This window comes from Piliocolobus tephrosceles, chromosome 6 (genome assembly GCF_002776525.5).
Source record: "Piliocolobus tephrosceles isolate RC106 chromosome 6, ASM277652v3, whole genome shotgun sequence".
Classification (NCBI taxonomy): domain Eukaryota; kingdom Metazoa; phylum Chordata; class Mammalia; order Primates; family Cercopithecidae; genus Piliocolobus; species Piliocolobus tephrosceles.
Window position 1 is genome coordinate 4,410,203 of NC_045439.1, and position 12,425 is coordinate 4,422,627.

Genomic DNA, 12,425 nt, shown 5'->3' on the forward strand with positions numbered 1-12,425 from the left:
AGCGATTCTCCTGCCTCAGCCTCCTGAGTAGCTGGGACTACAGGCGCCCGCCACCTCACCAGGCTAATTTTTTGTGTGTTTTTAGTAGAGACGGAGTTTCACCATGTTAGCCAGGATGGTTTCAATTTCCTGACCTCGTAATCCACCCGCCTTGGCCTCCCAAAGTGCTAGGATTACAGGCGTGAGCCACTGCATCCAGCCTACAAAAAATTTTTAAAAATTATCCAGGTGCAGTGGCACATGTCTGTAGTCCCAACTACTCAGGAGGCTGAGGTAGGAGAATCACTTGAGCCCAGGAGGTTGAAGCTGCAGTGAGCTATGATCATGCCACTGCCCTCCAGCCTAGGTGACACAGTGAGACCCTATTCCAAACACACACACACACACACAAAGCCAAACTCTTTAAAAACAGGAGTGTTAAATACACTTCACATTGGCCACAATAGACAGCAGTGCCTCGTATATACCAGTCATCAATAAATGCTTGATGAATGAGGATTAAGTTTTGTTTTGTTTTTTGAGACAGAGTCTCAGCTCTGTCACCCAGGCTGGAGTCCAGTGGCACAATCTCAGCTCACTGCAGCCTCAACCTCCCAGGCTCCAGCAATTCTCCCACCTAAGCCACCTGAATAGCTGGGGCCACAGGCATGCACCACCACACCTGGCTAATTTTTTCTTGTAGAGATGGTATCTCACTGTGTTGCCCTGGCTGGTCTAAAATTCCTGGGGTTCAAGCAATCCTCCTGCCTCGGCCTCCTAAAATACTGGAATTATGGGCATGAGCCAAGGTAACTTGTCACTGACACTGTCAATTTCAAGTGTCCTGAAAATTAAAACTGAATTCTACCAATTAGAAATGTATACCAATTAAGGTTACTTCTATTTTTAAGGTCTCCTGAATAACCAAATAAGATCACATTTCATATTACTGCACAAACTAACCTCACTGAGAAAGAAACAGAATTATTCTCTAAGATACTAAATTCCAGATGACAAAAATCTTCCTATTTTTAAAACAAGGTTATTGGCCAGGTGCAGCAGCCACGCCTGTAATCCCAGCACTTTGGGAGGCCCAGGCAGGAGGATCACCTGAAGTCAGGAGTTCAAGACTGGCCTGGCCAACAAGGAGAAACCCCGCCTCTACTAAAAATACAAAAATTAGCCGGGCGTGGTGGCAGGTGCCTGTAATCCCAGTTACTCGGGAGGCTGAGGCCTGAGAATGGCTTGAACCCGGGAGGTGGAGTTTGCAGTGAACAGAGATCATGCCATCGCACTCCAGCCTGGGGAATAGAGTGAGACTCTGTCTCCAAAAATAAAAATAAAAATAAAATAAAATAAGGTTCTTTAGCCACATAGCCAAACCACTCAGTGACAAAATCCACCATGTTTTGATGCTTGCTCACGCTCAAGTTTTCTATCAAAGCACATTACCCTTAAGTCACTATATTAAGTCAATAATAAATATCGTATAAGTGACACGTTTCTTGAGGGCAAAGACTTTGACTACACCCAGCATCTAAAACAGTACCTTGTATCTGGTAGGCATACTCCATGAATATTTGCTGAAAGAACGGCATTCATGACTATCTCATGGACTTCAATGACATATTCCAGGTGCTTCTCACCATTGCTCATATCCACCCATGAAGTCCTCCTTTTTTGGGGAGGTCTCGCTTTGTTGCCCAGGCTGGAGTGCACTGGCATGATCTTGGCTCACTGCAACCTCCACCTCCTGGGTTCAAGCGATTCTCCTGCCTCCTGAGTAGCTGGGATTACAGGCATGCACCACCATGCTTGGCTAATTTTTGTATTTTTTGTAGAGATGGGGTTTCACCGTGTTGACCAGGCTGGTCTTGAACTCCTAATCCCAGATGATCTACCCGCCTCGGCCTCTCAAAGTGCTGGGATTACAGGTTACCCAATGGAGTCTTCCAAAATCTCATCACCACCCTCCTCTTCAAAGCTAAGAGAACCCAGGTATAGTATGAAAGTATATCTGCTTTAAATGATGTATTAAGATGCTTTCCCCTCAGTATGCAACATTCTAAAGTCAAATAAATCATCAATATTTCAGAAGTCAGTAAATAGCCTTTAATGGAAAAGAAACACAAGTTTCCAGTCATTCAGCAACCCTTTGTGACCTACTAAATTAAGTACAAGATTTCTCAAAGTATATCTAATACAAAAAGTTCTAGACTTCAGAACCTCTTTCTAAATGATAAAAGGGGAGCCAGGGAGGTGTGAAAAATTACAAAAGGGGAGAAGGATGTGAACACGACCCTCTCTGAAGCAGTGAAGTATCTAAAACCAGTCTGTTAGGGGGAACATTTTTTTTAAAGGCATCTAGTTCACCCTCCCACACAAAGCAGGAATTCCTCCAATGTCACCAACAGGTGGTCCTGCAGTTTTTGACAAAGAGACAGAACATTTCCCATAAGAACATTCCCATAACAGAACGCTCATTCTCTCTCAAGTCAACCCATTACCTTCTTCTTTAAATAGGATCTAAAAATACTTCAGCTTTTATGAACTGACTCTTCTTCTGGCCCCAACTTCATCTCAGCATCATGAACATAAGCTCTTCTAGCCGGGCGTGGTGGCTCACGCCTGTAATCCCCAGCACTTTGGGAGGCCGAGGAGGATGGATCACGAGGTCAGGAGTCCAAGACCAGCCTGGCCAAGATGCTGAAACCCTGTCTCTACTAAATATACAAAAATTAGCTGGGCGTGGTGGCAAGCGCCTATAATCCCAGCTACTTCAGAGGCTGAGACAGGAGAATCACTTAAAACCCGGATGCCAGAGGTTGCAGTGAGCCAAGATCAAGCCACTGCACTCCAGCCTGGGTGACAGAGCAAGAATTCGTCTCAAAAAAAAAAAAAAAAAAAACTCTTCTAGCATAAAGACCTAAAAATCACAATGTTTTCAGCTTGCTTTCCCGAACACCCCACCCCTCTCAATTCCAAATCAAGTAAGCAATGAATCAAAGAGATGAAGACATCTTCCCAATAGAAAGATGCATCCATTTTCACTAAAAAAAAAAAAAAAAAAACCTGAGCACAGAATCATACAACCTTTAGAGTTGGAAAAACCTTAGAACCCTCTAAATCTACTCCCTACCTCCTGTAGTTATCACTGCAGTAACTTCTCTGGGCAGTACATTTGTGGCCTGGAATCTTAAGATGTGGGGAGGTAGGAAGGTTCTTTGGCTTGAATGTTAAGTCATCCTGAGTACAGTTTTTATTATTGATTGTTTTGGTTTTTTTTGAAACAGGCTCTCACTCTGTTGCCCAGGCTGGAGTGCAGTGGCACAATTACAGTTCACTGCAGCCTCAACCTCCCCAGTTCAAGTGACCTTTCCAACTCAGCCTTCCAAGTAGCTGAGACGAGAGGCACATGACACCACGCCCACCCTTGTAGAGACAGGGTTTCACTATGTTGCCCAGGCTGGTCTCGAACCCACATGAGGTTTCACTATGTTGCCCAGGCTGGACTCCTGCAATCCTCCTGCCTCGGCCTCCCAAAGTGTTAGGATTACAGGTTTGAGCCACCACTCCTGACCTAAGTACAGTTTTTAAAAGTTGTACATGGATCTGGTAGGTGACATGGTTTGACAGAAGTAGATCAAAAGTAATATGTGTCATTTGTTTACTATTACTTCATTGTCTCTTATACAATTTCCCTATTTTAAGAAGGTTAAATTTGTTACTTACTAGCAATATTTTTAAATGTCTTTTAAAAGATATGAGCAATATTTTTAAATGTCTTTTAAAAGATATGAGCTATTAAAAAACACCCAAGTGACTTTTGGGCCCAAAATTGAATAGGTTTTTCAGCTTCTAAAGATCTCTTTCAAGTTTGGCATAGACATGGCTTTACTCAGTCATCCACTCAACAAATACACAGTAAGGGCCTAACTCTAAACTGGACACTGCACTGGGCATTGAGAAGATGGAGAGCAGGAAAGATAAGGTCCCTATTCTAAGGGAGCTTTGTTTACAGAAGGCACAATTGCATCATCACACAGAATTACAAATTCAGAAAAGTGCTAGGAAGGCAAAGTACAGGATGCTCTAAGAACACATACACATAATAGGGCCTATAATCCCAGCACTTTGGGAGGCTGAGGCCGGTGAATCACTTGAGGCCAGAAGTTCCAGACCAGCCTGGCCAACATGGCAAAACCCCATCTCTATTAAAATACAAAAATGAGCCAGGCACGGTGGTGCATGCCTGTAATCCCAGCTACTCAAGAGGCTGAGGCACAAGAATCACTTGGGCCCAGGCAGCAGAGGATGCAGCGAGCCGAGATCACACCAGTGCACCCCAGCCTGGGCAACAGAGCAAGACTCTGCCTCAAAAAACAAAACAAAAAAAACCCCATGTAATAGGGGAAAACTGTTACACCATGGGGATTCAAAGCAAAATTTCCTGAGGAAGTGATGGTTAAGCTGAGATCTGAATGGAGCCAATTCGTATTTATGTAAAAACAGATATCCATAAAATGAGAAGAGAGGATTGGTCCAATAAGCCCAGCTACCTTACCTTTGGCATCTTTTATCCTATATCCTAAAACAATCTTTTTTTTTTTTTTTTTTTTTTTGAGACAGAGTCTAGCTCTGTTGCCCAGGTTGGAGTACAGTGGTATGATCTCAGCTCACTGCAACCTCCACCTCCCGGGTTCAAGCGATTTTCCTGCCTTGGCCTCCCGAGTAGCTGGGACTGTAGGTGAGCACCACCACGCCCAGCTAATTTTGTATTTTTAGTAGAGACGGGGTTTTACCATGTTGGCCAGGCTGGTCTCAAACTCCTGATCGCAGGTGATCTACCCGCCTCGGCCTCCCAAAGTGCTGAGATTACAGGCGTGAGCCACCGCGTGCAGCCCCACTCCCCCTTTCTGTTGTTTTAAAAACAAGGTCTTGCCGGGCGCGGTGGCTCAAGCCTGTAATCCCAGCACTTTGAGAGGCCAAGATGGGCGGATCACGAGGTCAGGAGATGGAGACCATCCTGGCTAACACGGTGAAACCCTGTCTCTACTAAAAAATACAAAAAAAAAAAACTAACTGGGCGAGGTGGCGGGCACCTGTAGTCCCAGCTACTCGGGAGGCTGAAGCAGGAGAATGGCGTAAACCCGGGAGGCGGAGCTTGCAGTGAGCTGAGATCTGGCCACTGCACTCCAGCTTGGGCGACAAAGGGAGACTCCGTCTCAAAATAAATAAATAAATAAATAAATAAAAACAGGGTCTCATTCTGTTCCTCAGGTTGGGGTACGGTGGCACAATTATAGCTCACTGTAACCTTAACTCTTGGGCTCAAGAGCCCTCCTCAGCTTCCCAAGTAGCTGTGACTACAGGCACATACCACCATGCCCAGCTAATTTTCTTTTTGTTATTATTTTTTTGTAGACACAGGGTATTGATATGTTATCCAGGCTGGTCTCAAACTTCTGGGCTCAAGCGATCCCCCCACCTCAGCCTCCCAAAGTGCTGGGATTACAGGCGTGAGCCACTACACCAGACCACAACCTCTTTTTAAAAAAAGAAGAACAAAGTATGTAATAAAGATGTCTGAAAGCTAGTAACTGAAAGTCTTTTGGGGAGAGGGACAGGGTCTTATTTAGCTCTGAATACCTCACATCACCTTGCCTAGTATCGTTACTATCACAGTAGTCACTCAAATCTGGTGAAATGATTAGTGTCAGTACTAAATCAATGTTAATACTGCCTTTAGTTAAATAAATTTGCCAAACTACATCTCCTCACACAAGAAACCCCATTCTTAAACTTCCTCAATTGTGAAAAGATGTTTTAATCTACCTCAAGAATTTAATAAAATAATACATGGCAAAATGCCGGGGTAGATTCTATAAGTTCTTGGAATATATGATATCCCTGTGATCAAAAAGCCAGATCAGTCTCTTCTAAGACAGTTTAGACTCAGCTGTGCTTCATTTTCCTTACTATGAGAAAAAATTCTAACAAGTTTGCATCCCCTCTCTGGCCTCAGTTCTCTGATGAGGGTGAAATAACAAACTCTAAAGTTCCTTCTAACTCCAGACACCTGTAAACCTTTTAAAAGGATCAAGATTGCACTCCTTAGCACGAATGTTAGACTACTTCCTCACCTACTCCATTTCCCCAGGACCCCATATTTTTTCTCAGGAAAGGTAGCACGTAATTCATGATTTAAGTTCTTTAAAAGACCTATTCTCTACTCATTTTACACGCAGACTTAAGTTGAATTTATACATCTAAATTAGATCTTCTGAATAATCCAAATAATTATTGTAAAATTTTACACCCCTCAAAGGACAAAAAAAAAAAAAAAAACAGTCAAAACAATCAAAATAGCCAACTGTGCTCTGGGCGTGGTGGGTCATATCTATAACCTCAGCACTTTACCGGGCTGAGGTAGGAGGATCGCTTGAGGCCAGGAGTTCAAGACCAGCCTGGGCAACACGGCAAGACCTCCACCTCTAAAAAACATTTTTTTTTTTAATTAGCCAGGCATGGTGGTGCACACCTGTAGTTCCAGCCACTAGGAAGGCTGAAGTGGGAAGATCATCTGAGCCCAGGAGTTTGAAGCTGTAGTGAACTATAAGCATGCCACCGCACTCCAGCCTAGGCAACAGAATGAGATCCCGTCTCTAAAAACAAAAACAAAAACATGTTTAATGGCCATCGGCCAAAAATAGGTTTATAACTACTAACTCTAAAGAGTAAATTTTGGGGGCCGGGCGCGGTGGCTCAAGCCTGTAATTCCAGCACTTTGGGAGGCCGAGATGGGCGGATCATGAGGTCAGGAGATCGAGACCATCCTGGCTAACATGGTGAAACCCTGTCTCTACTAAAATACAAAAAATTAGCCGGGCGTGTTGGCGGGCGCCTGTAGTCCCAGCTACTCGGGAGGCTGAGGCAGGAGAATGGCGTGAACCCGGGAGGCAGAGCTTGCAGTGAGCTGAGATCAGGCCACTGCACTCCAGCCTGGGCGACAGAGCGAGACTCTGTCTCAAAAAAAAAAAAAAGAGTAAATTTTGGTTTTCCAATTAAGGAAAATTTATTTCCTATATTTTAAATCAGAAAATAGCCACAAAAAGTCACTTTTACTCAGAAATAACAATAAATGCAAACTCATTAATGGAAAAAAAATTTTTAAGTTACAATTAAAAGAGAGCAGAAACATCTGCAACATAATGCAAATGTATCTATAAGATACTACCACATGAAAATGAAATTTTACCCAAAAAACGTTAAAACACTCAAATTATGTAGGTAAGGGCAATTTATGTATTTCAGATTTATCTTGTTTAAAATAATTTTTTGGTGTAGTTTTAAAAACCCTGCCTCCTTTTACCCTTCAGGGCATAGCGTCCCACTAAAAGAGAACACTATTGTAATGATACTTTCAGGCAAGAAACCTGTCTTTATGATGTAAACCAGGGCTATCAGATCCAGATAAGGTTTGCCATTAGGATGCTTCAGAAGTAATAACCTTCAAAGAAAAAAAATTTTTTAAGTAATTCCTGCATTAATAATTGCTAGTTAGTGAATTTAGTTTTTAAGCACATTGTATTTTTATATAAATATAAATTTTTAAAACTTAAAATTCTAAACTTAATTTCCAGAGACAAAATCAATCCTTTCACTTTGAACATCAACGTTAAGAAGGCAGCTTCCTATTTGACAGTTACTTTTAGTATTTCTTTAACTATATTTTACATTTACTGAGTGTTTCAGGGCCTTAAAATTCATTACGATTATTATGTTATTAGTTACAACGTGCACTGTAACATTCCCTTTTTAAAGAGGTGCAAATAGAAGTTAAATAACTTATCCAAGGTCACCCAACAAGTCAGTGACAAAGTTGGGAGTAGGAGTAAAACTTCAGCCCCTAGACTGAAGACTACTTCAAGCGTTTGCAGTTCCAAAAGAGAAAAAAAAAAAAGGTCAAGCGATTTATCCTCAATAACTTCCAATAGCATACTCTAAATACAGTGGTACACTTATTATCATAAACACTAATAAAAAAGATTCACCGTGAATGAAAGAAACAACTTTGCTACATTTAGATACCACTGTCATTTCCCTAGCTCTTGTAACAAGCGAAAATCCTGTACTGGATCTGGTTATATGAAATCCTAGGGAATGATCACTCTTCAATATGAACAATTTATTTTCATGCTAACATGCATTTGCGAATTAATCTTTTATCACCTTGTCCTATTTGGAGGTGCTGTGGGATGCATTTATTTCCTCACTCTTCCATAATATCAAGTCAAAGACTACAATCTCAAAACTAAGCAATTCTCAGTGAAAACATAGTTACATAGCCAATGAAAGAAAAGCTCTAATAAATGGCTGCTTTTAAAGAGATACTTTTAAAGGATGCTTACATGCCTCAGAGAATTACTGGTAACTCGCCCGCCAAGAAGGATGGTCCCTTTAAAAGTAGCTTTTAAGGCATTATCCCTCCCTGTTTGGGACACAGTCTGACTTGTTGGACAAGACTAATCTGGGCACTCTCACACACAACCCTTCCGAACCAGCTTAGTTCACTGCAAACATCATTTCAACTGTAGTACTCAGCCCTTCACATACTACAAGGGACAAGATGACTCTCCTTAACAGTCTTTCAGAACGTCCCCTCGGCGGAGACACTGACAGCCGACCTCCCGCGGATGTTTTTGGAAATAGAAATGTTAACACCAGGAGAGGCTCCTAGAAGTGTCAGTGCGGCAGCAGGTGGAGTAGCCCTGCGTGCCGAGCAGGTTCTTTCTGACCTAGTCTCAGTCCTCCGCTTCCCGGCCCCAGTTCCGCCTTACAGAGATCTTGTTAAGCCGTCTTGCGCCCCTGTTCTCTAACCCAGGGCGAGACTTCCAACCCTCCAGGGAGGCGAGGCAATCGAAGCAGACAAGACGGCCACCCCACCTCTTCCGGGGACTCGCAGGCCCGCTCCCTGGCCATGTCAGAGCCTGATGGACCAGGCTGGAAGGGACGCAGCCGGCTCCCCTGGGAGCCTCCCAGCCAGAGCCCCGCGTCCCACGGTCCCTTTCCACAGCCCCCACCCCTTCGAAACGCCACCGCCAGCACCCTCCTCACTCCTGAATCCCCTCTCCTCAGGAGTACCCCAGTGGAGGGAGTTACCGGCCCACTCAAAAGTAAGAGCGACGGCCACCCCTCTCGGTCACCCTGGCCCCACTGTCACCGCCCTGCTCCCGCCTCTGCCTACGCCGCTGGCTGACCCCAGTGACGCCCGGGTCGGTACCTTGCGGACCCCCTTGTAGATATAGAAGTAGAGCTCCCGGCCCACATTGAAGCAGAGGCGGTCGCCGTTGCCAGACTGGTCGTTGAGGTTTACGAAGGAGACGCGGACAGGGTTGGATCCCTGCGAGTTGAAGGGCACCCGGTTGGGCCGGCTGTACTCCGAGTGCGGCAGCAGCTTGTACAGACCTTCCCGGGTGGTGAATTGGGTCTTAATCTCGTTCATCTCCTTCCCTCCTCCCTCCGTCGCCATCTTGGAAAGCAGCGTTCATCCTGCCCTAAGTGCCCGGATCACGCCCACCGCGCAGGCGCTGTTCCTGGTGCTCCCTCTTCCCCCACCCCTTGCCTTTTCCTTGTCGCCCCTCCCACCCGCGGGCCAGCCCCGCGAAGGCGGGCCGAAGGGAAGGGGCGGGCTTGTTTACGGCCCGACTGCGCAGGCGTGCTCACCTGGCGTGCTCCACCCGGCTGGGCGTCCTCAGGCTCCTCCCCTGGGCGTGGCCTCCGGGCGGCCCGGCTGCTTCTCAGGTGATATTGGTTCCAGCTGGTGGGGTCTAGTTGACGCTTCCGCAGCCACCAGGACCAACGGAAAGCCGATCGGGGGAACCGCGGCGGGGCTGGTGTCAGGAGCCTGAGGTGAACTTGAGGGTGCCTCCTCAGCGGTCTCCCCCCCTGCCCTGAGGGGCGCCGGGACCCCAAAGAGCGGAGGAAGAGCGCCACCCCGACTGCCACCGCTTCGGGGCCAGCACGCGGGGTACCCTACAGGGAGCGCGGATGCCCCTGTGTTCGGGCGGGGACGGCTCCACCCCTCCTGGGCCGTCCCTTCGGGACGGGGACTGTCCCTCCCAGAGAGAGTGCTGACTACCCGCGCGACCGTCTGGATCCCCGGTCAGGAAGCAAGCCCCTTTGAAGCCTCCTTGCCGCCGTTTCTGAGAAGGTACCGAAGGACTCTAGATTTACGCTTCACTATGTTTTATTTCAGGCCCGGTAGGGGAAGAGAAGAGTGTGGTACAGCATGGATATCCTAATTCCTGTGTGTGGTGAGCACTGGCGGCCTCCGCTTCTTAGCGGAGGTTTGTCCTCTCCAACTGTTCAGAGACCTGCGGCGGGGAAGCGCTCTGGGAACCGGGGACTGAATCTATGCAGGATTCACTTCTCTTGCTCAGTAGTTTACGAAGAGCTCTTAATAAAATTTAAGGTAATTGGGTTTTTTTTTTTTTTCAGAAGCCTCAGGTGGAGTCAGTGAGATTACTAGGAGATCCATAGGGATAGTTGTATGCATGTAATATACAGAGTCTAGATTTATAAGAACGGGCACACGTGTCCAAGTAAGATTAAACAATCACTATTTTATACTTGGGTTTCTTGGCATGTTGCACCAGAATAGGAAAGTTTCTAAAGTGACAGAAACATTCTAATAGAATTCCAGGGAGGAGGCCGGGCGCGGTGGTTCAAACCTGTAATCCCAGCACTTTGGGAGGCCGAGACGGGCGGATCACGAGGTCAGGAGATCGAGACCATCCTGGCTAACACGGTGAAACCCCGTCTCTACTAAAAAATACAAAAAACTAGCCGGGCGAGGTGGCGGGCGCCTGTAGTCCCAGCTACTCCGGAGGCTGAGGCAGGAGAATGGCGTAAACCCGGGAGGCGGAGCTTGCAGTGAGCTGAGATCCGACCACTGCACTCCAGCCTGGGCCACAGAGTGAGACTCCGTCTCAAAAAAAAAAGAATTCCAGGGAGGAGGGAAGCCAACATTTGTAACACCAAGAATGAACTATTCCTGAAAGTTCAGATTATATCTTGAGGGACACAAAAGAAGTGAATGGAGGGAATTTCTAAAGTAGGAGGAATCTAAATCATAAACATCTTCTGTATTATAAAGCAAGTAGATACCAATAGAAACTGTGCCAATGATTTAATAATACATTTGCATTGTGTTGGAAAAAAAGAAAAAAGCACTGAAGTCCTACTTAATTAATAGAACCTCAGAAATGCTTAAAATTTTTTCTTAGAATTGTTTTGATGTTATCCGACTTTCTCTAAAAGTCAAATCGAGATCAGAAATCTTAATACACCAAGGTATGTTCTGTGGTTCCCATGGCTAGATCCCAAACTCCATAACTGTGCTATTTTACATTGAAAACACATATTTTACAATAATCAACTTGAAGGATAGTGACATCTTGAATCTTCTAAAAATAATTTATCTGTATTTCCTAATTATCAAGAGGAAAAAAGTGTAATAATATTTTGGGGGGAAAAGGCCAAGGCGCAGTGGCTCACGCCTGTAATCCCAGCACTTTGGGAGGCCGAGGTCAGGGGATCAAGACCATTCTGGCTAACACGGTGAAACCCCGTCTCTACTGAAAACACAAAAAAATTAGCCGGGCATGGTGGCAGGGGCCTGTAGTCCCAGCTACTTGGGAGGCAGAGGCAGTAGAATGGCGTGAACCTGGGAGGTGGAGCTTGCAGTGAGCTGAGATCGCGCCACTGCACTCCAACCTGGGCAACAGAGCCAGACTCTGTCTCAAAAAATATATATATATATGGGGGAAAAAACCCAGTAAGCAAAAGTTAAAACAAAATTTTGTATTATTCCTTAATTAACCACAACATTCTATTTCCCATAATACCTATGTAACTTAAGCATTCTATCAAGATTTGCTGTATATAAATTCAACATTTTATTATAATCACAGTAATAGACTATTCACTTTGTCTCATGCATAGACTTTGGTTTTTTTTTCTTTTTTTTTTGGACGGAGCTTTGCTCTGTTACCAGGCTGGAGTGCAGTGGTGTGATCTCAGCTCACTGCAACCTCTGCCTCCCAGGTTCAAGCGATCCTCCTGCTTCAGCCTCCCGAGTAGCTCAGACTACAGATGTGCACCACCATGCCCAACTAATTTTTGTATTTTTGGTAGAGATGAGGTTTCACAATGTTGGCCAGGATAGTCTTGATCTCTTGACCTTGTGATCTGCCCGTCTTGGCCTCCCAAAGTGCTGGGATTACAGGCATGATCCACTGTACCCGACCCCATGCATAGCCTTTGAATAATCTCTGTTTTTATTCTTTTTCTCTCATAGCTTTCTTCCCGCATATTCAAAGATTCAATAAGTAACACCCAAAACTAAGTAACTAGGCCTGAATGGCCAGGTATGTTGGCTCATG

At 45.3% G+C, this 12,425-nt stretch overlaps 1 protein-coding gene across 9 annotated transcripts in view; it reads right to left on the reverse strand.

Annotated features, from left to right (window-relative positions):
• Positions 1-9,616, reverse strand: part of WDR20 (WD repeat domain 20) — an 84,120-nt gene extending 74,504 nt beyond the window's left edge. For 6 of the 9 annotated variants that reach the window (XM_023205653.1, XM_023205649.1, XM_023205648.1 and 3 more), the window contains exon 1: positions 9,263-9,616. In XM_023205653.1, coding sequence (XP_023061421.1) covers positions 9,263-9,511 — 249 coding nt within the window. In that variant the 5' untranslated portion in view covers positions 9,512-9,616. The remainder of the gene's footprint in view (positions 1-9,262) is intronic. The other 3 variants (XM_023205652.3, XM_023205651.3, XM_023205654.3) reach the window with 2 other exon arrangements.
• Between the last annotated feature and the right edge of the window lie 2,809 nt (positions 9,617-12,425).